Source organism: Neovison vison, chromosome 6, assembly GCF_020171115.1.
Source record: "Neovison vison isolate M4711 chromosome 6, ASM_NN_V1, whole genome shotgun sequence".
Lineage (NCBI taxonomy): Eukaryota > Metazoa > Chordata > Mammalia > Carnivora > Mustelidae > Neogale > Neogale vison.
The window spans coordinates 108,872,770-108,900,662 of record NC_058096.1 but is presented as its reverse complement, the minus strand read 5'-3'; the positions used below and the strand labels follow the sequence as shown (position 1 = coordinate 108,900,662).

Genomic DNA, 27,893 nt, shown 5'->3' with positions numbered 1-27,893 from the left:
CAGCATCTCCTACTATCTTCACTGAGCTAACTATCCCCAGTCCCTCGTGTGACTCGATGTACAGACCTGTGACTCTCCTGACAACTCTTCTCTTGATAGACTCCATTTTTTTCCAGCATCCTCCTTGAAATGATGACTCCAATCTCTTGGAGAATACTCAATCTCTTTCAAGAATACTCAAAAAGTGGTTTTGTAGGTAACAAAGGACAAAATGATCAGGCGTCAGGTACGTGCTGTGTAAGTTAGACTGTCTTCATGAGCTCACTGTTTGCATCTCACGCAGGAAAACTTCAGGTTCTTGAAGCCTACCAATAACCCGCATAAATTGGGAAAAGAAGGATCTTCCTTCGTTTCACTGAGGCGATGTTTCCTCATCCGTGAAAGTGAGGCTACAAATACCAACAGTGCAGAGTGGTAAGGTTTAGACATAAAATAATACGAAGTATGCCTGGTTTACAGTAGTTACTCAATAAATGACCTATGTTAATATCATCATACAACATTCGTTGGCATTAGTATCTAACTGCCCATGACAGACATCAGCTCCTAAAATGACCTAAAACTACCCCTCCTGCTGCAAGGAAAGCCATGTCTCCTAAGATTTACCTACTTGCCAGGCTTTTCTTTTTCTTTTTTTTTTAAGTGTAGATAGTACGGGACTATCTTTCCAATAATGCTATCACCACTCCTCAACACCACTCAATTTATTCCCTTCCCCCAGGATACAGATCAGATTATCTCTTTTGTTATTCTCTAGGGAAAACAGACATCGTTGTCTGTCCTGTCTGCTTTTCTTGTATTCCCAACACTTGTCTCTGGCAACAGGCCCTACAGATATGCAGATAGCCACTTCCTCCTCCATGACCGGCTAGAGCCTGCTTGCTTGCTGGTGCATCATTTCCAGCCCCACTTTGAGTGATGGTGAATGTTGGTAGCTTGAGATTGGCCATACTGGGAGTATTTATACTACGGAACACCACAATCAGAGCTGCTGCTGCCCCCCCACGCCCCGCCCCACCCCTGAGATCCTGCTGCTAAGCACTTAGTAGCACACCATTGCTTCTAGTACTGACCTGCTGTGAGCGCATTGAAGACAAGGACTGTGTCCCATTTTGCTCTACCCCAGGGTCTAGCACAAAGTAAGAAGGTTTTCATCACTCTTGATAGATGAGTAAATGCTTTTGTCTTCTGTCTCTTGCCCCATGTGCCCTAGTCTTGTTACAAGCCGTTCAGCTATGGATTTCCCTTAGTTGTGATCAGAGGACTACTTCTTGCAGACTTGGATTCACCTTCCTTATCTCTCCCTAACCTGGACATTTAGGGCACTTTATTTGGCCAATATATTCTGTGGGAATGCACCTAGAAGGAAAGAAACTTTGTCAGTTTTCTTTAAAGAACACCTTGATTTCTATTTGGGGATTTCACCTCCCTCCCTCCCTCCTTCCTTCTCTCTCTCTCTCCTCTCTCTGTCTCTCTCTCTCTTTCCTTCCTCCCTCCCTCCTTCCTTCCTTCCTTTCTTTCCTTTCTTTCCTTCCTTCCTTCCTTCTTTCCTTCCTTCCTTCCTTCCTTCCCAGTAGTGGTATTGGACATCTGAGGTGGGGAAGACATTCCAGGTACACTGAAATACACAGAGCCGTGTAACATGTGGTCCCTGTCCTCTGGGAACTTAAAGTTTCCTCGGAACAGGCGAATAATACATAACAAAATATACATTCTGTACTGGAGAGAGAAACAAGGCAATGAAAATTTAGAAAAGGAAAAGATCGGTTTCTACGTAGAGCGTTGGGAAAAGCCTTATTGAGGAGATAGCTTTTGAGCTGGAAGGGTAGGATTCTACTAGGCATAAAAAGGGTGATTGGCAATTTAGGGAGTGAAAAAGAAATAATAGCAAGTAGACCCAACTCTGTGGCCTGTATGCAGACCAGTTTGGGGTATCATGACTGGCTTTTGCTAGGGCCCAGCTCACCCTCTTCCTCAGCTACTCTCCCCTTTCCAATCAAAGGATACCCTGAACCAGTGTCCAGCCTTCCTTCCCCATAATCTAAGTTACATTCCAGCCTGCCAGGCCAGTTCACAGAGAGAGCACCCTCCCCACCGACCAAAGCAGAAATGTGGCCACTATGAATGAACACTACCACCCATGCTCTCCTGGGCCCTACAGGACCCTGGGACTCTAGAGGATGGTACAGATGCTTTCCCTTTTCCTAATGCCTATCAGCATCCTGTTCTCTCAGAAGGGTTGGGGGGCGGTGGGGAATCCTAGGTCTTTATGTCAGCCATTCCTCTGCCCTTGAGTGTATATCTAAGGCCCTGACATAGAGCCCAAGCATCAATTGAGGCCCGCCTCTCTTCATGTCCATGCCCCACTCACCCCATCAGAACCCTTATTCAAGTGCGTCTGGATATCGTCCGCCTCTTCCTCAGCCCTCTCTCTTCCTTCCTAGTGTAACCGAGATACTATTTTCCCTAGACATCACCCAGTACTTCCTTACCGCTCTTCAAAAGACACCCCACCCCCAGTTCTCACTCACCAGGGTAGGAAAGGTCTCTAGTATCAACCCCAGACCAATGTCCACCACTGTCTTCAGCATCTTCTCTTTCATTCCAATCTACTTGCATTCTAGGTATCCTCAATGTCCTCCTCCCTCTGTGCATTTATCCAATATGTATTCATTGAGTATCTTCTCTGCCTCAAATCTCCCATGAAAACCCTTTTCCTCAGTCGTACTACCCTTTTAGATCTAATCTATCCTTTAGATCGTACTACCCTTTAGATCTAATCTTCTTTCTCCAGCCTCATGTACCCCCAAAACACATGGCTGTTCTGACTCTTCCCTCACTACTACCCCTATTCACCATGCAGTCAGTCCCTGTTAAGCCCTATATCGTCCAAGAATTAGCTGTGTAATCTAGGAGGGCCACTTACCAGCTCTAGGTCTCATTGTTCTCATTCTGATAATTAGAGATTACCAAATCTAATATTCCATCTGGCTTCACCATTCTAAGATTCTGTGCTTATGCCTTTATCCAGCTGCCAAAAACCTTCTCTACAAAATCACTCGTGACCTCTTGGTTGCCAATCCAAATGACCAAAAGTCTAATTTCAGGCCGGCTGATTCTGATTAGTTCTGTGACATTGGACCGTTTCAATTTAACTTCCGTTTTTCCCATCTATAAAATGAAGTGATTGGACTGAATGGCTTTTAAAACTTGATTCCATGAGAACACAGACACAGAGAAGAGAGAGAGCCCTCGTGGAGAGTGGACAGGGAAGAACTCATAGAGAAAATGACATCTGTAGATATTCCAAAGAAAGGCACAGAAAGAGTACTAAGGTGTCCTCAAGGGTGTCCTTCCAGTAGGGGACTATAATAATGGGTCTAGACAATGATCAGCATCCACTATTTAAAAGCTCTAGAAATGGAAGATTCAAACTGACCACACTGGAACCCACTAACCAATCTGAACATAACACTACCACCACCAACAAAATGAGATAAGCTATAACCACCTAATGAGATGCACTAGGAAATACACACCCCCTCTGATAACATAATCTTGCCAAAAAGTCAACCCAAGTGTCAACTATACTCAAATTTTTAAAAGTTAAATGAATTACGTGATCAAATTTGATTAAAAATGTCAACCCTGAATCTGATCAAGCCTCTAGATCTGTAAGTACCACCTTAGTGAACATACAGGAGATAGACTGGGAATCTGTTTAAAAGACACCTCATCAAAACCAGTTACATACTATACTGTGGCTAACTGAACATAATAAAAAAATAAAAATAAACATAAATAAAAGACACCTCAGATACAGAATCAGCAAAATCCAGAATCTGGGGAGCTACGGCTTTACTTCTCCTAGTGTGGTCTATCACCCACAGCACTCAGGATCACTGGGGAGCATGTAGAAATTTTAAATGCAGAGTCTCAGGCCCTACTTCAGATCTCCTGAATCCCAATCTGCATTTTAATAATCCTGAAGTGATTTGTATGCCCAGTTGACCCATTTCCTTCAATAAATGTTAAACTATAAGGGAAAAAGAACAAGGAATTTATAGATCAAAAGAAACCTAAGAGGGGCACCTGGGTGGCTCAGTGAAGTGTCTGCTTTTGGCTCAGATCATAATCTCAGGGTCCTGGGATCAAGTCCAGCATGGGGCTCCTCGCTCAGCAGGGAGTTTGCTTCTCTGTCTCCCTCTGCTGCTCCCTCTGCTTATGCTCTCTCTAGCTCCCTCGCTTGCTGCCTCTCTCTCTCAAAGAAATAAATAAGTTTTTTTTTAATTTCAAAAAAAGAAACATATCAAACACATCCGTAGACCTTTCAAACAAACCAATTATTTTTAACAGTGAGATTATCAAGGAAATTTGAACAATTACTGGGTATTTATTGATATTAAGGAATTGTTACTTTTTAAGAGTGATAATATTGGGTAGTTCTTTTTTTAAAGACTTGTCATCTAAAGGTACACACAGAAGTATTTGTAGATGAAATGAGAGAATATCAGGAACTTTTTATTAATAAAGATTTTGGGGGCGCCTGGGTGGCTCAGTGGGTTAAACCTCTGCCTTCAGCTCAGGTCATGATCTTCGGTCCTGGAATCCAGTCCTGCATCAGGCTCTCTGCTCAGCGGAGAGCCTGCTTCCCCCTACTCCGCACCCCCCCTTCTCTGCTTGCTTCTCTGCCTACTTACGATTTCTCTCTCTGTGTGTCAAATAAATAAAATCTTTTTTAAAAATAAATAAAGATTTTATTTATTTATTTGAGAGAGAGAGGGCGTGCACAAGCAGAGGGGGAGGGGAAGAGGGACTGGCTGACTTCCTGCTGAGCAGGGAGCCCCATGCAGGGACTTGATCCAGGACCCTGAGATCATGACCTGACCAGGAGGCAGCCACTTAACCAACTGAACCACCCAGACACTCCCTATAAAATAATTCAGTATGGACATGGGGAAACAAACTGAGATACAGCTAAAACCAGATTTAACTGTGAGTTGCTGATTGCTTAAGCTGAGATATGGGATACATGGGATTTATTATTCTAATTTCGTATGTACTCAGAAATACCCATAATAAAAATTCAAAAAAAAAAAAAAAAAAAAGGAAAGAAAGAAGAAGGAATCATCAAAGATGGGACAGACAAATCTAGATAAAGCAGAGCAGGGAACCCAAGAAAGAAAATGTCAAGCCGAAGGGGGAACAAATGCCCCAGAGCGGTTGAGGACTGGGTTACACCTCCGATCTGGCCCGGGAGGGGTCATTCCAGAGAGCAGACAGACACAGTCCAACCGCAAGAGGATAAAACAAAACAATCTGCGTTCTAAACCAGAGAAAATCAACGTAATCCGTGGCCCCGTGAATCGAGGTTAGAAGAAGGGAGAATTTCCTAGTTGCTAAAAACTGAAACAGGTCATCAAGTAAATTATGGGATCTCCTTCTCAGAGGACCTTCAGAAATAGGATCGACGGGGCTGGAAAGGAGGCGGCCTCGCTCAGCGGGGAGGAGGTTCAGATCCGCCGCCTTTTTCAGGTCACCAAGGCCGTTAGGCACTGGGGCGCGGAAAAGCCTGCAGCCGGAGCAGAGAATCATCAACGCCTCCCGCATTTCCTACGCTCTGGCGGGTCCTGGTTGTGCCCAGAGTAACGGGAATTTTAGGGATCCAAGGGATGAAGGCCAGAGGAGAGGAGAGGGCCGTTGGGGGTGGGGGGAGGGGAAGGAGGTATGTATTCCCAGTGCTTTGCATTTGCACGGAAAGGCGCTCCGGTTCCCTAACCCAGTCTCTGCTTGCTTACTCACTAGCCTTCCGCCAGACGAACCAACCGTCCCCAGCTCACAAAAAAACTAAAACTACGGGCGCTGTATTGCAAGGGGGGCCGTGGTGGACGTGGCGGACAGCTGCGGGCAGGCGCATCGTGGCCTGGGAGGAGGCGGGCGCGGACCGCTCCGGGTCCGTGCTCTGGCAGATTCCTGAACGCCTTCCAAGGGCGCAGGGGCCGAGCTGGACCCGGAGTGCCCCGCCCCGCGCCTGCAGCGCAGCCTCGGACCCAGGCGGCGGGTCGTCCCAGTGTGACTGCGAGCACGACTTCGGGCGTGTGCGCGCTCGCCGCCGCCGGGGACAGGAGTTCTCTGTTTGGGCCGCACAACAGGCTATAAATACCTGGGTTCAGCGCAGCCTCAGCTTGGAAGGGGGCCTGCTAGCCCAGTCCTAGGTTAGGGACGGCTAACAGTGCGCTCAGGGACCGTCCGCTCTCCTTGCACTCTCCCCTGGAGCCCCCTCCCCCACCCCACCTCCAGCCGGAGCAGGGGGAGGGGGCCGGGTGACGTCATGGAACTAGGTGGAGGATTTAGCTCAGAAACCCACCCGGGAGCAGCCCTGGGGCCGATGTTCTATTTAAGCAGACGGTCTAAGACTCTAGGCTCCACTTTCCCAAATGCAGCATGGCAGCTTTCCACCTAACCAAGATCTAAGCAGGGTTGGGGTTCTGAAAGAAATCAGTGTGTAACGTCTAGGCCAAGGACCCTGGAGAATGGGCCTGCAGGGATGAGCTGGCAAGGCTTTCAAAAGCATGGCTGGGGCCAAGAGGCCATTAAAATTCTTCCAGCAAAGTCTCAGGTAGTGGGACCGCTTTGAGGCTGAACTATGCCTGGTGGCACAGCTAATATTATTATTAACTATAAAAACAATGCAAACAGTTAAGGAATGCTACCGCTTTCCAGAGACCAATCAAACCCTGGAAGTAGAAGTCATTCCAACACCCCACCCCCATTTTACAGATAACAAACTAAAGTTCCAAGAGGTTAAGGAGCTCTGAGGCAGGATTTAAACCCTTATCTCTTTGTCTTCTGGCCCAAGCACCCTCTTTCTGAGACTGCATTGTCTCTCGGTTTTCAAGTAGGTACATTGCAAAAGTGATGGCACCTAGTGTCCAACAGCCTCCAGGCTCTCCCATCTCTTCTATTTCTCCCAGTCTGCCTATGGCACGTAATGGGAGAAGGGGACAATCCGTCAGAAAGCAATGGAAGGACTGTTTGCTCTTCAAGGGAGGTTAACAACTGACGGAGTTAATAGCTAACATTCCTAGCTAGTTATGAGTGGAGATGGAGGGGGTAGGGTACACTTACAATGGCAGCAGGGAAGAAAGGTGACTTTGTGGATTACAGTGTGCCAAGAGCTGTGCTATGCTAGTGGTATACTTTTTTTTTTTTTTCAACAAAGTTGGCAACAAGGCAAGATCTAATACTATTATCCAACATTGATGTGCCAGGCACTGCTCTAAGTACTCTGCAAGACTGAGTAGTGGTGGGAAGATTTCAATTATTCAGACAACAGCTGGAGTTTAATTTTGCTATAAGTCTAGCATCAGCAAAAGTTCTGATTTGCCTCATTGACTCTTTCGTCTCCAGAGTAAGACCTGGCGTCTGACTGCCTGGGTTTGCATCCTTGCTCCGTCAGCTTGTAGAGGGGCAAGTTCTGTAGATTCGAGCAGGCACCTTACCCCCCTGAGACCCTGTAGTCTGGGGGCAGCAGTGGTGCCATGAAGATCCCAAGAGAGAGAGCAGGGGAAGGACCAGCACATTGCCCAAAGAAGCTCTTGCCAAGCAAGAACCTTTCGTTCTGTTATTATTGTTATCTCTAGAAGCGGAAGGGGCATTTTGACCCACGGTAAATAAATTGAGATGCTGTGGAAGTAACAAAACCCAGAGCAAAAGTGACCGTTTTGTCTCAGAGGTGATAAGGGTAAAGGACGGCTGTGCTTGACACAGAGTTGAGCCAAGCTAATTTCAGAGAGTTTGGAAAAACGTCTGACCCACTGGGATTCTAGCCTAAATCCTTAAATAAGAATTTCCGTATAAAGGATAGGAAGGATGGAAGATACTCTGAAATAAATTGTTAACAATTGATTAGTTCCATTGGAAGAAAAAGGAAAAGAGTTATGAAAACCATCCCGACTGCGGCAAGGAGCTCTGGGTCGGGCCCATGCTTTCAGGAGACCATACACATTCGTGCAAAAGCAGGGTGTGACCATGCAACCGAGTGTAAATGCACAAGAGTAACACAGACCTGATGCTAGAGGGCAAGCAGAATGTGAGACAATGAAGCGAAAGAGAACACGGGAAGAATAGCTCATTAGGACTCTGACCCCCAAAAGAATGATCCGTTCCAGAGAGAGTAACCTTAACCAAAAAAAAAAGGAAGATGCTAAAGGTGGGTACAGATGCTAAAGGTGGGTACCAGACCCCAGGGTAGATCAGTAGAGAATTAACTGGCCTTGGAAAACACACCCATTAGAATCCAAGTTGCTGGACAAGCCCACAGATGTCTTTCCTGGGCCACTTTGACAAATCTAGAAAACAAAGTGGGATTCAGCCAATCAGAGACAAATGGATAAATGCCCCAGTTTTCAAAAAATTAGAAAAGGAGACATCCCAATCCCTGGAAGGTTTCTGAAGTAAATTATTAACCAAGTATTTGCCCTTTGCACACAGATAATAGTGATTTACTCTGAGTTCTCTTATTTCTTTTCCGACAGAGAGGGTAGGGTGGTCATTTAGAAAAATGCCGTTTGGTCACAGCACAATCTTGTGTTTTAATGGAGAGAACACAGGATTGAGGTCTGGAGACGTGGAAACTAGTCTGGCTCCACCATTAGTAAGTTGAGTGACCACAGGCAAGTTTCTGAACCCTTCTGGGCCTCGTTTATGAAAGTTGGGGCAGGTTCTTTTAAGGCACTCTCATTTTTAATTTCCATGATTCCACACTGTAATGAAAAGGAGACTGAGAGACAGTTCCATCCAGATGATACACCCTCCCCACCCCACGAGGGCTGGGTATTGTTCAGTGTCTGCTTTGTTAGACTGATCAAGGAGAGGGCTCGGTCCCTGTCTTTGCCCTTCATATACGTGCATTAATGATTTAGTCCACAAATGATAGCACGGCTATGGCGAGGGGTCATAGAATGAAGGAACTAGATGGAGGAGGAGACTTGGGCTAGAAACCAGATGAAACTGATTGACATAAATGTAAAGCCCTATGTTTACGTTATTAAAAAAAAAATCCCCACACAAGTTCACAATAGGGAAGAGCAGGCTGAGAAGGACATAATGGGTGGAGGGTCCGGGTGTCTGTGATGACCACCCATTCAAGCTGAAGCGATCCAGCTGTCATCTAGCTGCTAACAAAAGAGCTGGTGCCACTGTGCTCATATTTAACAATAAAGATAATGATAACAGGGGACATGTGTTGTATACTTCCACGGGCTTGCCATGTTATCTCATTTCTGGGGGAATGACAGTATGAGAGGATCCCAGCCCCAGGATGTGCTCCTGCCTTGGCCACCTATGCCATCAGATCCTGGGGCAACGCTGGAGAACTTAAGAGAATGGGAGACTAACCAACAGTAGTCTTTGCAGAACAGGGCAGCCAGGACAGGGAAATCTGAAAATCAGGTCCCACAGGAGCAAATGAGAGAGATGACCACGTTCAACCCAGAGGAGGCACAGCCAAAATGGCAGTGAGAGAGGGAGGAGAGATGAAGGGGCCGTTAGGACTTAGGCTCTGACTGCCTGCCATCAAGTCTGTGTACTTCCATGTGTAGGTTGTGTGATTTGGGGAAAACTGTTTAACCAATCGTGTGTCTCAGTTTCCCCATTACGAAGAGGAGATAGTCACAGTAACTGACTTCCAAGATTATTAGGAACTGTCCAAAATCTTACCAGGCAGGTGGCAATGCTTAATACTTGTGAACAGTGATAGTGACGATTGTCATCATGTTGCCGGTGGGCTGTCCCCATGGAGGAGGAAGGAGGGGCATCCTGTCTGGCTTCAGAAGGGAAACGAGGACCAATAGGTAGAAGCAGGAAGAAAGAGAATTTGGTTCAACATAAAGAGACAAGCTTTCAAATAATCAGAACTTCCCAGTGAAGAAATGAGTTTCCAGTCATAAGAGAAACTCACTCCATTCTATTTTGTAGTCGGGGGACAAGCCATGGGGATGATAAGGTACCATAAACTAAGAGCTTTGAAGAAATCAGGAGCTGAGCAAATATGAATGGCAACAAGCCCTTCCTTCCTGTTCCTCCGCTGTTGAGAAATCTCTGGACGTTTGGGTTTGTAGGTAACCCCGAAGACGGTAGATTTTCGTTGCATGCTTTTCATTTTTCCTGCCTCTCAAGAACCAAGATAAAGACCTTGGGCTTTACAGTCAAAGTCCCTAACTTTGAGTTCTTTCTCTTTTATGTGTCAGCTGTACAACGTTGAGTAACTTAACTCCCCACTCTGGGAGGGAGGAGTGGGTTGTTCCCTTGTGTAAATGAAGAAAACTACCTACAGTTGTGCAGAACCATGATCAGAACTAATTCATTTCTTGCTGCGTTGGTAAAGAGTATGCCAAAAGTAGGCATATTTGAGACAGGCACATTCAGGCCTTCTGGCCTTTTGTTACCTGGCGGAGGATGCGGGTGGTGGAGAGAGGATAAGGAAACTGCAAGGTCAGCAGGCATAAGGGCCAAAATTGCACTTAAAATGCAGATACGAGAGACAGGCAAATTCTGAAAGCCTTCCAAATCTTTTTTGTCATTGAAGTATGCTTGACACACAATATTACATCCATTTTAGGGGCACAATATCATGATTTAGCAACTATATAGCTTATGCTAGGCTCACCCCAAGTGTAGCTCCCATCTGTCACCCTACAACGCTATGACAATACCTTTGACTCCGTTCCCTGTGCTGTATCTGAAAGCCTTCCAAGTCTTCCCGTGTTGTCCTTATCACAGGAGGGATAGGATAAGAGGGGGTAAAGTGAAACTTATTTGTCCCTTGTTCGGAATCTACTATATGTTAGGTTCAGGGCTCAGCGTCCCACCATATCTTCACATTGGTTAGGCAGGAGCAGAATTGACGATAGGAGGTTGGACCAGAGAACATGTTTGCAGTTTTCTCGAGAACCATCCCTGAGCCCTTGTAGATCTGTAGAGGATCTCTGAAGCCTTGTACTTCCATCCTCAAAGCTGAGCAGGATTGTATCTCCCCAGCCCACTGCAGGGGCCAAGGCATTAGGCCTCCATCACTTTGCCCCAGGTTGAGCATCTAACAGAGGCAGGCTGCTGGCGGAGGGCCCATCACACACCCTTCACGAGAACTCCTGCCACACACACATACAGCGTCTTCGGTTGGGATACACTGAGAACACTAACCAATGATCTTTTCTCTCTGCCCCTCAGTGTGACGGGGTTGGGGTGGACCTGAGCAACATCTTTCTTGAAGGCATTGCCATTCTCAACATTCCCAGCATGTACGGGGGCACCAATCTCTGGGGAGAAACCAAGAAGAACCGGGCTGTGATCCGGGAAAGCAGAAAAGTCGTCACTGACCCCAAGGAACTAAAATTCTGCATGCAAGGTAAGCAAGGCATGGGGAAAATTGCTCTGGGTTGGCGCCCTAGTGAGAGGGGGACATTCAGATGGGTGTGTTAGCAAACTGTATCAGGGCCTACAGCAGTCTCTAGAACATCCTACAGCCCAACAAGGACCCATTGCTCTGGGAATATGCCATTTCATCATCCCTTTTGTTGCAACGTTTACCATGCGACTGAGAGGAGAAAATTTAACAATAAGGAAGCCCTAAATGACAATCAGCAGTCAGACTGAACTCTGAGGTCAGGAGTCAAGCGCTGCTCTCAAGGTCACCAGTGCCCTTCCGTAACTAAATCCAGCAGTCACTTCTCACACTTGATCTTCCTCCTCTCAGCAGCAGCGTGTCATCCAGTCCCTGTTCCTGCAGATACTAGGATTCCACAGGTTCCTGTTTTCCTGCTCCTGCACCGGTTACCCCTTTCTAGTCTCTTTCACTGATTCCCCATCTCTGTCATCTTTTAGTGCTGGAGGCCCCCAGGCAAGGGCCTCAATTCTCTTTTCTGTCTGTCCTCACTCTTGATGACCTCATCCAGGCGTGAGACTTTATTTAAAAACCACGTGAGCGTCAGTGACTCAGCATGCCCAAAACCGAACTCCTGATGTCCCTCCCACAGACCTTCCCCACCCATAGCCTTCTCCATTTCGGTTGATGTTAACTCCAGCCTGCCCGTTGCTCAAGCCAAAACACTTGGCACCATCCTTGACTCCTTTTTATCTCACACCTCCCATCCCACCCATCAGAAAATCTGCTAGCTCTACTTTTAAGAAACATCCAGAATCCAGTCACTTCTCACTTCTGCATTTCTGCCACCTTGATCTGAGCCACCTTCCTCTGTTCCTTGGATTCCTACAAATCGTCCTAACTGGTTTCCTTGCTTCTATTCCTGCCCTGTAGAGTCTGTCCTTAGCACTGCTTCAGAGAACCCCTGCGAAAATATGTCAGATTATGCTACTCTCTGGCTCAAAATCCTATAGTGGGTGAGTTGGAGTAAAAGCCAAAGATCCATATGTGGCCCGGAGTGCCCTAGATGGTCTGGCCTCAGGTTACCTTAGTGACTTCATCTTCTGTTACTCCCCCTTCATCCCGCCTCTGTTACCATGTCTCCTCTAACACAGCAGGTTGCTTCTAGGAACTGACTACTTTCTGACTGGAACAACTGGGAAGTATGCCTTAGAGGCCATCAGCTGAACCTTCCCTTCTCAATCCACACGTTCACCCCTACACCTTACCAGCCACTTCCATCAGTGAACCAAGTGGGAAGTCAGTCAGAGTACCCGTGCAGCTCTGATTTCTCCATGGTTTGGATGAATGGCCCCCATTGATCCTCAGGGGTTCGTAACAGACTGGTGAGCTGAGGGAGGAAAGCCATGTAGGAGTATGAGGGTATTGGCAAAGATACCACGTCAAGAGGCAAGAGACTGGGTTTGGGTCCAAATACAGGCTCTAACCTATTTTTGGCATCTCAGTTTTCTTTGTTATAAAACCAGGATCTTGTGCAAACTTTTGATAGCTGAATGAATGGGGTTGAGCCAGATCATTGGTTCTTACACCAGTCCTGCTTATTGAAAATGAAGATTCCTAGGCCCTACCCCAGATCAACCTAATAATCACTGGGTTGGTTCCTAAATTTGTAATGAGATCCCCAGACAACTCTGATAGGCTGCCAGGTCTGAGAACCACTAACACAGAAAAAGTATGTGTGGATCTAGATCTCTGTTCTTTGATGTCCCTGGTTGACAAGTACTAAGACTGGATGTGATCCTACCACAGAAGGAGACAAAGCTTGGCTGATCATCAAAGGGAGGTGTTACTTGCTTATTTCAGACCCATCTGTTGGACAGTCAGATCGTTCTATTCCAAGTCAAGGTCATCAAGGGTGTCATCTCCACACCTCCAGCCTTTAAGAGAGGACTCAGGAATTTTTATTTCTCTGTTGCCCTTTTAAGTCCCCTTTGTTTCACACAGTAAAGTTTTCAATTTGTGTAAATTATTGAACTGATTAATGTGTTCCTCCTTCCTTCCTTGGCAAGGGAAGTTGTGGTTGCTAGCAGAGGGTGGGGGAAGCATTGGAGGTTATAGAAACTTTGTACAAATTTTCCCACCCTGGTGCTCCTACCCCAACCTCCACCCTGACATTCAGTTCCAGCAGAACAGGATCAGGGTAGACTCCTTCCCCTACCCCTGCCCAGGGTATGGGAAAGCTCTTGCTAAAGACATGTTCTGGTTAGGACTCAAGGACTTATCTTCTCCTTACATATCGGCCTATATATCTTCCTCTTCCAGCAAGAGTAATGTGTCTGCTGATCACTCCTACCCATCATCTACAGGAACTCTCTTCCCCAAATCCCCCTTTCCCACCCCCAGAATGTGCTTTCGGAGCTAAAAAACGAAGCTACTTCCTGTTCTTCAGATGAGGACATGAGCTGATCAGAGCAGAGGCCCAAGAGGGGCCTGGCTTCTGGGCTTTACAGAGACAACAGCATTGAGTTTTCTTCTGAAAGGGCCATGATCTCATTTAAGTTGAGATGTTAGTGGGGGAAAGCTAAAGAGACAACCTATTTTAGTAGAAGAGCTTGGCCTGCGCGTCAGGAGACCTGGGTTCCAGTGATGCTCTGTTTCTCGCTAGTGTGTGATGTTGGGCAAGTCTTTCACCCTGCTGGGTTTCAGTTTTCATTATCTGTAAAATATGCAAGTGTGACAATCACACAGGCTTCTATAGATCATAGCTTCCTTGCAGATCCACAAAATTAAGGCATGGCCAGCTTTCTGTCTAGGTGGGCTCCTTGAGCTAAATCATATCACACGCTCCCTCTGTCTTTCAGTGTGTTTTGTTTCACAGTTTTTAGGCCAGCTGCTGAGAAGGCAGGAATCTCTTCTCAACAGGCTCTTCGTGTGCTGGGATTCTTTACTCCTTGGCGGTTTCATTAGGATTGGAGGTGAGGAAGAAGTCAGGAGGGAATAGTGGGAGGGAAGTGATTTCTCTCAGGCGGTTTAAGAAGAAATGACATTAGAAGGGGTTACTGTCAAGCCTCCTCATCACAGATCAGTCTTTCTACTTAGAAAAGCAATCTAAGAAATAAGATCGTTCAAAATGAGCATGGAGTGAGTTCTATACAAACACTGCCTAGTTAGAATGCAAGAGTGCTGGGAAAAGCACCACACTTGCAACTGAATGACTTGGATTTACATTTAGGCTTTACACCTTCCAGATTTATAAACTCGACTTCCTGAGAGTCTCAGCTTCCTCAACTGTAAAATGGGCATAATAATATCTAACTTATGAAGATGATGGATGTGAAAGTGCCTGGAACATAGCATAAGCTCAAACTTAAAAAAAAAATATTTCCTCTCACCTTTTATCCTAGTTTATTCTGGAGCATACCAGTTGGATTTCTGATTTTGAAGTTCTTAACTTTAGCATTGCCATCTACCTGTACTAACAATAGAAAGGAGCAGAGCTCCTGCAGAAGTCCGGCCCCTGCCTTTGTCCTAGCACATTAAACTTACACCATCAATTGTCCCGACATGTCCTTTCCTAAACCTTTCGTGTTCCAAGCATGGAGGCTGGGGTTTAGTCATCTTTGTATCCCCAGTGCCTGATAGGTAATTAGTCAAAACAAGGTTGTTGGATAACGAGCAGTACATGGGCACTGGTTCTTGTTTTCTTTTTTTTTTTTTTTATTATACTAGTAAGAATAGCAATGGATAGTCTCTTATATTTGCATTTCATTTTGGCTTACAAATAATTTTGCCTATGTTAGTTTCATGTGACCTAACCAGAAACCCAGGAGCAAGGTTATACCCACTCCTTTCCACATCCCTACTTCATAGCTGAGGAAAAACAGAGGTCCAGAGAAGGGGGCCCTCTTACATAATTTACATCCAGTGGTAGCATCAGAACCAAGTCCATGATTCCTAGCTAGCCCCTAGTATCTAGTGTCCAACCAGAAAATTAATTTGAAAATCCTACTGCATGTATTGCACAAGCCAGACACTCAGAAAACAGGAAATGTTTATATACCAAGCTAAGGAAAGGCTCCAAATAGACTTGCAGAACTTCTACTCCTCCTTTAAGGTCTAGGTCAAGGGCTTTCTCCTTTCTGGAGCCTCTGGTGGCACCTCTGGGAGTGAATCCAGACCTTGCCTTACTAGAGCACTTGATTTTGCTGTCTTGACAGTACACTGATTATGGGTTGGTCCTGTTGCATGGGTGTGTGTATCCTTGTCACTTCTTTCTTCAGCTAGGACCTGGAAAATGGGGAGCATGGGGTCCTCATCTGTGTATCCCCTTCAAAGCTTAACATCCTTCCCACCTGGCTCATGTTGTCTACAGAAATGTTTTTTGGAGGGAATGAGAAGGGGAGAGAATCTTGCCTTTGGTCTGCCAGCACAGTGAGCAGTAGATTCTGGAGCTGGACAGGAACAGGCATTCAGTGGAAAATCTTGAAAGAAAAAAAAATGTATTTTAAAGAGTTATATGTGAGTGTTTATGAGGCTGAGATTTTCAACCTCGTGATACCATTAGATTTGACTGATAAGTAAAACGTGCCAGCTATCTGCAAATAAGTAATTCAAATCTATCTTGAGGACTTAGAATCAATATAGGATAAGGGGCGAAACACTGAGCCAGAAGTTGAAAGACCCAGGCCTTCCTACCACCAGCCATGTGACGTTGGTTAAGTCATTAAACCTTCCCAAGCCTCCATTTCAACCCATACGAAATGGAAACAATTATGGTCTCTCTCACTGAGCATTGTTTTGATGGTTAAATGAGATCATCCATGTAGGGCATTTAGTGGAGTGGGTAGAACATGGGGAGTGTTTAATCAATAGTAATCTGAATTATTATTAAGTGATAAATGGAGAGTGATAGTGTATGATTAGTGTATGATAAGAAAGGGGCCAGATTTTTTTTTCTTTTTTTTAGAGAGAGAGAACACAAATGGGGGAGAGGAGCAGAGAGAGAGGGAGAAGTAGTCTTCCTGCTGAGCAGGGAGCCCGATGTGGGGCTCAATCCCAGGATTCTGGCATCATGATCTGAGCCGAAGGCAGAGGCTTAACCCACTGAGCCACCCAGGTGCCCCAAAAGGGGCTGGATTTAGTGTTTCATTCTTTTAAACTCTACTTCAGAAATCTGGTCTAGATTATTTTTAAATTACCTGTGGCTCTGAAAACCTGTATCTCTAGGGTTATTTGTTGGCACTATGCTTAAGTTGGTTTGGCTATTGCTTCCAACTGGGAGTTACCCCTAAGCTGAGTTTTCAATGAAACAAGATAAAGGGTAAGGATGCCGAGTGTTGAATCCATGTGAAGCACCAAGGGCATGACACAAAGCCGACAAGTCCCTGCAAGGTTGGGGAGTGAAGCCCTGAGAAGCTCCGCCATCGTCTCTCCCTAGCCCCACCCGAGGTATAAATGCAGGGACTTCCTACACTTTTTCTCACATTCTTCACGGAACCCCATATCTGTCACAATCCAGCCTTCAGCCTTAAAACAACAATAGTCTTAAGACTGTGTCATCCACACCTAAGCCCTTCTGTCTATCTGCTATTAAAGCAACTCCTTTCTCAGTGATTTCTTAGTCAATCCCAATTGGACTGCCAACAGGATGTCCTATATGAGGTTCTAAGCAGAAAGGACAAAATCTCCCCAGACTTTCATTGTAATAATTTTTTAATACCTGGCAAATGAAGACAGGGAGAGAGACCATGAGGGAGCCATCAGGGAGCATGGGAACCAGGCTTCAATAAATTAATCCAACAGATAGGCATACAGTTAGGATCTGTGATAAACAGCAAAGAAGGAGTCCCCAGTGAGGCCAGCCAGCCAGTGTGGGGCTCATAGAATGCCTAGCCTCACACTCCAACCCACCAACCAGGCATCACACAGGTACCCTGCTAGCAAACAGAGTCCTATATCAGCCCCAGTGCAGATGTCTTGCTTGGGACGGGGATAACTTGCCTCTTCAGCTGACTCCACTACTTCAAGGGCACACTGTCTGTCTCTGTACTGTGCCCATGTGGATTTTCACAGATTGTATGGACCATACTCTAGATGTCAAAGCAAGAGAATGGGCTGCCATCCAGCCATCTCAGGCTCACATTCCCGGCTGAGAAGTTGGGAGCTCAGACGAGCCAAAAAATAATTGTGAGCTTGTGAGCGCCTTGTTTCTCAGGGCTTTCTTTCCACTTCCCTGAAACCATAACAGAAGGTGGCCCATTGGGTTGAGGAGCTGTCCAGAGTTGTAGGTTCCCAGTTTTCCCATTTGGTGGGGAGATGGCCAGAAAGACAGTCATAACGAACAGTAGTCAGCTATTTACTGCTCATGGGAGTTGAGAGAAAGTCGAAATTTACATCAAGTATGCGTTCCACAGAGGTCTCTCCTGGCCAAGGTCTCTCCTGGGGGCTGAGGAGGAGGAAGGCAAGGGATCCCTAAAGAGCCTGGGGGTACTTGGGTGTGCACTGAGACTGCCCTCAGTGCTGGGGAGTAACCATGGCAACATACATGTTGTTCCTCTTAACCATTGCGGGCCTGCAGAGAAACAATGTGTTGCTTTTCACAGGAAATCACAGCATTGACTTTCAGTCCTTTGGGTGCCCACATTAGAATCATCATGTCCCAAAAGAGGCATTGTCTTCTTCTTTACACAGCCTACCCCCTCTCCTAAAGCCCACTGCCCCGTCCCTGCTCCTTGCCTTGTTAATGGCATCACCTATGGCCCACACTAGAGACCCAGAGTCATGCATTTTCCTTTACATCTGGCTTGTGGAACTCTCCCACAATTATTTCCTTACCTTGGGTCCCCCACCCAGCTATGGGCTCCTCAGCTCCGGATGTCATCGTTCGTTCTATATCCTTGTGTCCGGCACAGTCCCTGAGACCTGGGAAGGGCTAATATTTATATTGGTTGACCAAAAGCACCCAAGGTCAGGGGCACCTGGCGTGGTGAGTTAGGAAGCTGTGTTTGAGTTATCTCCCAGCAAAGTGGAATTTGTAAGTGTGATATTGGGGCACAACATCCCGGGGCCCCCTGTGCCAGCATCGGCCTCTACCAGAGGCCAGGAGGTCCACTTCCCAATCCACACTCTTCCCTCTCCAAAGCCGTATCTGTTCCCAGCTGACCATACATTAGGTGTGGCTCTAGGAGCACCGGTCAGAGCTGCCTGCTCGATCTACAGGTTAGGCCAGGTAGGAATTTTGCATCTTCCAAATCAAGGCCAAATCTGGTTCTCAGAAGTCTGTTTCCATAGATACTATGACGTTTCCTACGTAGCACTGAAATCCCAGAATTACAAGTCTCTTAGAAATTCAGAGATCACTGTGTCTTCTAGATAAGGAAAGTGAGAGCAAGGTGAAGTGGCTTGCCCTTGGCCGGACCTGGACTGAAGGGCAGGTTTCTTGGCTCACATGGGCCAGTTCTTGGTACCCGAGAGCAAGCATTGGCCAACTTTTCCTGTAAAGGGTCACAGAGTAACTACTAAAATAATTGGGCTTTGTGGGCCGTATGGTCTCTGATGCAGCTACCTCACTCCGTCCACTTAGTGTGAAAGCACCCATAGACAATATACAAATGAATGGGCTCAGCTGTGTTGCAACACAACTTTGTTGACACAAACAAACAGCAGGCTGGATTTGGCCCTCGAGCTGTGGTTTGCCCATTTCTGCTCCAGACCTCATGCGGTCCACAACCAACAACAAGGGCATCCCCTGACTATGTCAGCAATGCAGATCCTTGAGTCCTCAGGCAGGCCTGGTGAAGCCGGATCAACATTTCCACGAGACCCCCGGGGGGATCCTATGTGTGCTGGAGTTTGAGAAGCAGGAAACTGGTGAGCCTGGTCACTCCCCCTAAGAATGCCAAGAAGAAACTTCATAGATTAGAAAAATGAGACCCAGGGAGATTTGTGGACCTGCCCGTGGTCATACAAATTGGTGGGTATGGGACTAGAGCCCAAGTCCTAGTATTTCAACATAGAATTCTTTCTGCACATGCCAGAGTACCCACCCCAGCCTCCTCCCTTCTGGCTGGCCCTGACCCAACTAAGTTCACCGGAAATTCAAGTAAAGTAGTCCCTCATCCTTCCTTGGCTGACTTCTGAATCTAGAGGGCTCTGACTCCAGCTGTGTCTCCTCCTCTTCCCCCAGCTCATCCCTGACCAAGACCTGGGAGGGGCTGGCGAGCTAGAATTGTGCTGCTGGAGGCGGCCCAGCATCGGCAGGGGCAGACTTGCTCACCCAGCTTCAGGCTGGAGTTAAACTTCAACTTAATTCCTGCCTTAAGAAGTTCGCTGCTCAAAATAGAACCCAGAGCTAATGAGCCCTTCGTTTTTCACATGCAGAAGAAACTTCTGGGGTAGCTCTTTGGCAGGTCTAGACCTGTTAGATTTCTCCCCCTTGGCTTGCCCTCCCTTGGCCCACGCACCAGTCCCCATTTCTCTGTAGCAGCTTCTTAGTCATTCGATATCAGGCGTCTGCTAAGACTCAATCCACAGCAAAATCCAGGCAGGCCACTCTGCTCCACGTGGCCTGGACACTGGTGTTCTTCATCTGCTCCTAATTTGCATAAGAAGTGTTTCATGTTCTTAACTAATCAATTAATATATATTGGGCTGCTTTTTACTGAGCACTTACTTATGGGCCAAGCCTGTTGCATATTTAACTACCAATATTCCTTGACTTACAATGGGGTTACCTCCTAGCAACACCATGAAAATACAGTAAGTTGAAAGTGTATTTACTATGCTTAACCTACCGAATATTGTAGCTTAGCATAGCCTACCTTAAATGCGTGCAGAACACATATGTTACCATACAAATGGGGGAAAATCCTCTAACACAAAGCCTGTTTTACAATAAAGTGTTAAATAGCTCATGTAATATAGTGAATCCTGTGCTGAAACTGAAAAACCAGAATGGCTGTCTGCATAGCAGTCATCTGCCCCGTGATCACATGGCTGACTGGGAGCTGTGCTGTGCTGTCCCTGCCCAGCAGCACAACACAGTATGGTACCGTGTATCCCTGACCTGGGGAAAGACCAAAATTCAAAATGTGAAGTATGGCTTCTACTGAGTATATTACTTTTGCATCACCATAAAGTCAAACAATTGTTAAGTTGGAAACGTTCTGTATTTAATCCACTTTATGGCTGAGAACGCTGAGGTTAATAGGGTCCCGTGGCCCACAGGACGGGACAGAGCATGGATTCAAACCTGCCTTCAAGGACCTGTAGGGCTCCAGGTGCTGCAGAGGACGCAAGCAAGAGTGTGGGGGCTCCAGGAGCTCACAGTCCACCTACAGGAAATACATGGAGAGCAGTTCTGTTAATGCCGGTACCATAGGTGAGCACCACGGAGTGGCAGAAGCAGAGTATCATAAGAGTGTGGGGAGCAAGACAAAGGAGAACTTTCCTTAAGAACTTGATCCCTGGCTGCCAGTACTATGCCCTGCACCCAGGAGGTGACCAGGAAGTATTTGATGTCTGAATGAATGAATGAATGAATGAATGAGTGAGCGAGATACAGAATATGTATGTGCTGACAAGTGAAGTTGGCAAGGATTTGAAAAGACAGTGAGTGAGAGAAGGGGAGCATAGGTTAGAGCACCAGCATGCAGAGCTGACGGAAAGAAAGACTGGAAAGGTAGAGATCTATGAGTCATGCGCCATTGGATTTGTCCATGATCCTCGAATAATAGGAAGAGAGGAAAAGGTGAAGGTGTTCAAGCCCAGAGCAATAAGATGGGAGACGAGTGTGCGGTTTGGGTTAGAGGACAGGGAAAGGGAAGGGCAGCAGGCGACAATGAAGAACAAAAGCCAGCAGGAAGTGGAGGGCAGAGGAAGGGGACGCTGCCCAGTGGGTGGTTCCGCCCTCCCCCACAAACCACCCAACAGCATCCCAGCTTCTACCCACATGCTCCGCCCTCCTGTCTGCCTCCACACCGCACGGCTCCCTTGTTCGAAGAGCGGACGCCTTACACCGGAACCTGGGTCTTTTCCGCCTCCAGTGTGCCGCCTGCACCCTCCTCTTCCCATTTTCAGGCCACTTCGTCCAATACCGGTTACGCATCTCCTTGAATTTAGCACTAGATGCTAGAAATACTTTATACTCATCATCTCATTTTAATCCCCTGCAGCACCCTTGAGAAACACTTTATAATTAGAAAAACGAGGCTCAGGGAGGTTAATTGACCTGTCCGAGGCCACACTAATTGGTGGATCTGGGACTAGGGCCAAGTCCTGGTACTGCAAACATGGCGTTCCCTCCATGTGCACCGCAGTACCGTCCCCCCCCCCCTCCCCCGCCCAATCTCTGGCCAATCCTGACCCAACAGCCGGAAACAGTCCCTCCTGATCGCAACTCTCTACTTCTGCCTTTCTGGGGCAGGTGGGTGGTGTGCACATCTCTCCGAGCTGTGATTAGCTTGGTGGGTGTAGATGTCTGCAATGTACCTTATTATATGTGTCATGCCTGAGAATCAGGTTTGACTTGAGCTGGAAAATCTCACCACTAATTTATTTATTCTATTATATACACCGTACCTGGAACCGAAGCTTCTCAAGCTCAGTGAGCAAAGTAAAGCCAGCTAATATACCGGCAAAATACCAACAATAGCATTTCACGTTCTAGCCGAGAAAGTCAGCATTCCATTTAATAAGATCACGTAGCCAAGAAGTGTTCCCTGAGAGGAACCGAGGAGAGGCTCAGCCCCTCCATGCTCATTTCCTGGCCATTGGACATCCTATCACTCCTAGGTATTTTGTCTCTGCCTTGAGTTTTTTATTCCTAGTTTATTTTTAGAGTCAGACAAGCCTTGGTTTGAATTCCAGCTATCCCACCTGCCAGCTTTGTGCCATTAGGCAGAACTCCTCAAGCCCTCTGAGTTTGGGGGGTTTTCGTTTGTTTTCTTTTGTTTCTTTGTTTTTTAATGTCAAGATAATAGTTTCCACCTAACAGAGTTGCCTTGAGGGCTAAAAGCAATAACCTTTGTAAAGCTTTAGGCCTGGCCCAGAGTCTGTGCTCGCTATTTGTCATTCTCTTCACTTCTTCACTGGGACCATGCGGTCAAGATTCCCCGTATCTCCACTGCCTCCCAGGCCTTCTAAGACATTCTCACTCTTGGTTTTTCTTGGAGGCATAATGATGTCAGGCCCTCACTTCAGAGTCATTTCCAGGAGGCCATTTCTTCCTGAGAAATTTCCTGCCACACGACTTCCCCAGCACACTGCATCTCTCCTCCTCAAACACCCGACCCTTGGGCATAGAGGGGATTAGAAGCTCCCCTTCCACAAAAGACAGAGCTTTCATCAGACCTCTGCCCAACCCAGGAAGAGAAAGTCACACAGAATGGAGGCCCCACTCTTTCCTCCCCACCTCACCACACAGCAGGCTTTCAGGAGCCAAGAACAATGGCTGTGAGGAACCCACCCTTGCTCTTTCTCTTGCCTCAGTGTAGGGTTGCATAGAATGTTCTGTCTTCTGCACAGTGTAAGGAATGGTAGGGGTTGCTGCCAGTCTGCGCTTGACCCAGACAGGCAGGCAATCCGGTCTCTACTTCTGTAGGAACAACTCAAACAGTCTCCAAGATTAGATTGCCCCCACCCAAGTCAGGGAGAACTGGAGGCCTTGAGGAAGAACGTGACTTGCCCGAGGTTACTCAACTAGACAGCCAGAGCAGAGACAAAAATCCCAGCTCCAAACCTGCTAGATCAACACATTCCCTTTCCCTCCAACCCTACAGCCTCTCCTCTTCAGAACACGGAGGTTCTGGGCTATTTCTCCTTCCTACCTATTGCCATCTGGATTATCCAGAGGCAGAGACCACTCAATACCCTCTCTTATGGGGCTTTACAGACCCTAGGGAGTAGAAGAAACCTGCAAGCCAGTATGATAACAGCAGGGCACAAAGGAAACGTCCCTAAAAGGAGATGCCTAGCTAGACCAGGGTGTCAAAACCATGCCTGAAATATCTCCAGATCCTCCTCGACTCTCGTTGCTCAGCCCAGGAACAATGGATCACCGTGGAATTGTATCTATCTATCTATCTCTCTCTCTCTCTCACACACACACACACACACACACACTCACACACACATGTATACAGGAATTCAGGGAAAGGAAAAGAACTAACGGAACCCTTTCCCAAATAAAATGCTGAGCCTCCATCCTGCTTCAGATTTAAAGAAGTAGGAATAGGGATGCTACACTTGCCAGGAAGGGCAGTCATCCTAAAAGCTCAAGGTCACAGTATCTGGCCATCCTGCTATGTCTGCTTTTCTTCTCAGCATTTCATTCTTCCCTGACCTTCTCCTCCCTCTTTTCCTACCCACCCCTCCCCCATCATCCCTCTCCTCTTTTCCCTCTTTTTTTCCCCTCCTGCACCACCTGTTCTGGGTCACACTAATGACCACCTGTAGAGGGCCACTCACTTACCGTGTCGCAAAGACAGGATATTCTGGAGATCCCCCTTCCCAAGGAACATAAAATCACAATAACTTCTACTAGTTCTTGAGGGCTTTCTGGGCAGGGCTCCTGATTGGTTCACTTCTAAACCTCACCATAAGCCTGCCAATGAGTTATTATATCTCCATTTGCCAGATAATAGGAAGACTGGGGTGGGGGAGGATGCACCTGGATGGCTCAGTCAGTTGGGCATCTGACTCTTGACTCAGCTCAGGGACATGGATTCAAGCCCCATGTTGTGCATGTTGCCCACTTAAAAAAATAATAATAATCATAATAAGACTCGGGGAAGCAAAGTGACTTCTCCCAAGGTGATAAGACTACTGTGTGCCAAGCAGTAGTAGTTGATGTAAGTCTGTCCAGGGCCCATGCTCTGGGTCCCACAGCTTATCTCAGGAGCACATTCTTCACACTGGGTTTGCAGAATGCCAAGGAACAAGGCCTCCTGCCTGCTTGGTTTGCCGGCAAAGGTCTCTCTGCCTCTATCCTGTGTCTGAGCTTGGATCCCTAGGAAAAGCATTGGTCCTGGGTTATTCTTCTGGGTAGCTGTGGTTGGGATACCCGAGAGGCCAGCTGGGAACACGCCTGGTGAAAATCCTGTTTGTCAGTTACAGCCTTCCTTACTCACCCTTTTGTGCCCAAGGAAAGCCCAGAGCCCCTCCCCTCCAGAAAATCAAGAAAGAATCTTGTGGGATTCTCGTCTCCCCATACCCAGGCTATTTTGGGGATGCCAGGCTTCTGAGCTGGCTTTGAAGCTCGCTAGCCTGGAGCATTCTTTCATTTGTGCAGACCAGACCCAGTGGGGAGCCGAGGCGGTCTGCTCAGTGCCTGGCTTTGTGGGGCTCTGGATGCCTGAGCCACCGAGGGAACGTGGCCCATCTCCATGGAAATTTGGACCCAGGAGAAGGAGCCCAAGGTGACAGCTGCCACAGCCTTGGCAGGCCGAGTCTGAGAGAGGCCTGCCAGCTGCCACTCACCTGTCTGGACCATGGGGACTGAACCTGGCCCCATCACAAGGCAGAGCTCCACTTGCATCCTTTCCTTCTGAGGATCGTAAGAAGGCCTACCAACCCCCTACTCCCCTCCAGTGTAGGTCAGCTTCTCCCTAGAAGAGGGATAAGGAACATTTCTAATAGCTGTTTATGGAACACCTTCATATTCTTTAACTCTTTTGTCCTCAAAGTAACTTATGAAGTAGGTTTTATTATTTTGCCTGTTATGGGGCAGGGACCTGGAGGGAGTTTTGTCATCTCCAAAATTCATATGTTGAAGCCCTTATCCTCTACCTCAGAATGTGACTGTGTTCAGAGATAGGGTCTTTGAAGAAGTGATCAAGATGGAATGAGGCAGTGAGGGTGGGCCCTAATCTAATCTTACCGGTATCCTTTTAAGAAGAGATTTGGACACACACAGAGAAATGCCAGGGACACACAGCCTCAGAGGAAAGGCCATGTGAACAGGTGACCAGGGGGTGGCCATATGCAGACCAAGGAGAGAGGCCTTAGGAGATACTGAACCTGACAACACCTTGGTCTTAGCTGTCCAGCCAATGCAACTGTGAGAAAATAAATTTGTGCTGTTTCAGGCCCCCCAGCCTCATGGGATTTTGTTACGGCAGGCTTAGCCAACTGACAGACTCAGAAAAGATGCAAAACCTGCCCTATATGGACACAAGCTGTTGGCCCTCAACTCCAGACCTTGTACAGAGTTTCTCAGAAGCTGCCGTGAGCGCTATGACTCCTTATTTGTCTACCAGAGGCCATTTATCAAGTAGGGACAAATTGCTTTTTCATTTCTAATTAGTCAGACAGATACTCCTGCCAGGAAGACCTTCAGGTGAGCATCAGCTAACCAGTGTTCCCCACTGAGCTGATAGGACTCCAATCCCAAACAGGGACGCCCAACATCTCAGCTCACTCATGCTGCTAGAACCCAGGTAAGGGGACAGTGCCCACAGGCGTTCTAGGGTGTGGGGCAATATGGTGGGATGCTTCAGAAACTCTCTGGGCGCCGTCACGTGGGGTTTCCACATGTCACTTGGGGGTTGCTTGGTTTCCTGGGTTGGCCCATTGCTGTTCTCAGCCTAAATCTGGAGTATGACTGACTAAAGAGGAAACAGATAGGATTGGGGTTGAGAGAAGCAAGGCATCCTGCTAGGCTAAGGATCTCCCATGCTTCTCTATGGTACGGCAAGCAAGGAGTTCAAATCAGACCACTAATATATCCTGAGCTTTCTTTGCATCTGAAATGATTGAATTTTCATTAGTGTGAACCAGAAGCCAAGATGAGGATGGTCACTAGAATTATGCATTAAGAGAGAGAGGCAATGGGCACATGGGTAGCTCAGCCAGTTAAGCATCTGCCTTCAGCTCAGGTCATAATGCCAGAGTCCTGGTACTTAGCCCCACATGGGCCTCCCTGCTTGGTGGGGAGTCTGCTTCTCCCTGTCCCTCTGCTTCTGCACCCCCTCATGCTCTCTTTCTCTCAAATAAATAAATAAAATCTTTTTTAAAAAGAGAGAGAGAGGCAAAAACCAGAATGGGTCATCATATTACCTGCATATTACCTGTTATATGCAGATTAACAAATTAATTCATGGAAAGCCTGCTACCAAATTCAATCTAGGCAAGTAGTTTTATTATTATTATTATTATTATTCACTATCATTTTCCTCTTTCAGGTCAAACCTATTAATGTCTTTGGCACTAAAACATGTATCTTATACAGTTTATTCAACCAACATTTATTGGAAGCCTTCTGTATGCCAAGAGGTAGGCCAGTTGCTAGGGTTACAAAGATAAACAAAACAGAAAAGCGTCCCTACTTTCCACTCTCACTGGAATTGGGAGAGTGATATGTTCAGAAACAGTTGTCTTTCTCAGAGCAAAGGACAAGGAAGAAGCACGGTGCTTGGGGTATCTCAGGAGGGTAAACAGGAGTTATCTAAGCAAAAGGACACCTGTGGAGGGAATGGGGCCAGCTACAGTAACTTCGCATTCTGTCCCTTGGGCTTCCAGGGCTCCTGAAGGGCCTGAAGGAGGGAGTGGACAGATCAGACATACCCCTTCACTATGAATGCTCTGCCAGCTTTACCTGTTAGTAGTGAGCTCCAAACCCACCTGCGGACAGTGGGCAGGACTAAAAAAATAAAAGCAAAAATGGGACCATTGAGATCAAACTAGGAAAAGCAGAGAGAAGGAAGAGATAAGAGGAAGGAAAAACAAAACACTTAATGGAAAGCTCTTCTAATTTGTGGCCTCTGTGTGGAAGTGTGAAACTATGAGGACCACAGAAGATGTTTTAAAAAATTTAGCCTGAATACTGGCATTTGGGGACATTTGTACGCACAGCTCTAGGAAGGTAGCCAGCTGGATGACTGGGAGCTATCAGGTTGAATCTGGCAGAAAAGGAAAGTAAAACTAAGAGATTTTTAGTGCCCAGTCTATGCCAGACACTTTAGCATTCAGTTCTGCCATTTCGATCTCATAACCACACTTGGTTATTATTCCTAACTCCTAATTTTCAAGTGAAAAAGCCCTAGGTCAAAGTAATCAGGAAGTAACTTGTTTCTAATCTTTTTCACTCCAACTCCTGCTATATATTTTGGGCAGTTCTATTGCCTAAGGCTCAGGTTCTCAATCTTGAACATACCTCAGAATCTTCCAGAAGGCTTGTCAGAACACAGACTGCTGGGCCTAACCCCCAGAGTTTCTGATTCAGTAGATCTGGGGCGGGGCCCGAGGGTTTGTGTTTCTAACAAGTTCCTGGGTGACATTAATGCTGCTGCTACAAGACCACACTCTGAGAAGTGATCTACCCAACATCCCAGCCCAGCGGTTGCCTTTTGGAATCGCCCGGGGATCTTTAAAAACAAGCACCGACACGTAGCTCCCAGGCCCACACATTCTGATGTAACTGGTATAGATGCAATCTGGGCATTGTTACGGGGAAAAACTCTCCAGGTGACCATAACCTGCAGCAGAGGATGGTGACCATTGACCTAGCCTCACT

General features: G+C 46.9%; 1 protein-coding gene across 3 annotated transcripts in view; it reads left to right on the top strand.

The window, feature by feature from the left end:
• DGKG (diacylglycerol kinase gamma) overlaps positions 1 to 27,893 on the top strand; it is a 198,426-nt gene that overhangs the window by 151,393 nt on the left and 19,140 nt on the right. For all 3 annotated transcript variants that reach the window (XM_044251946.1, XM_044251945.1, XM_044251944.1), the window contains one exon: positions 11,230 to 11,407. In XM_044251946.1, the coding sequence (XP_044107881.1) occupies positions 11,230 to 11,407 (178 nt within the window). The remainder of the gene's footprint in view (positions 1 to 11,229; positions 11,408 to 27,893) is intronic.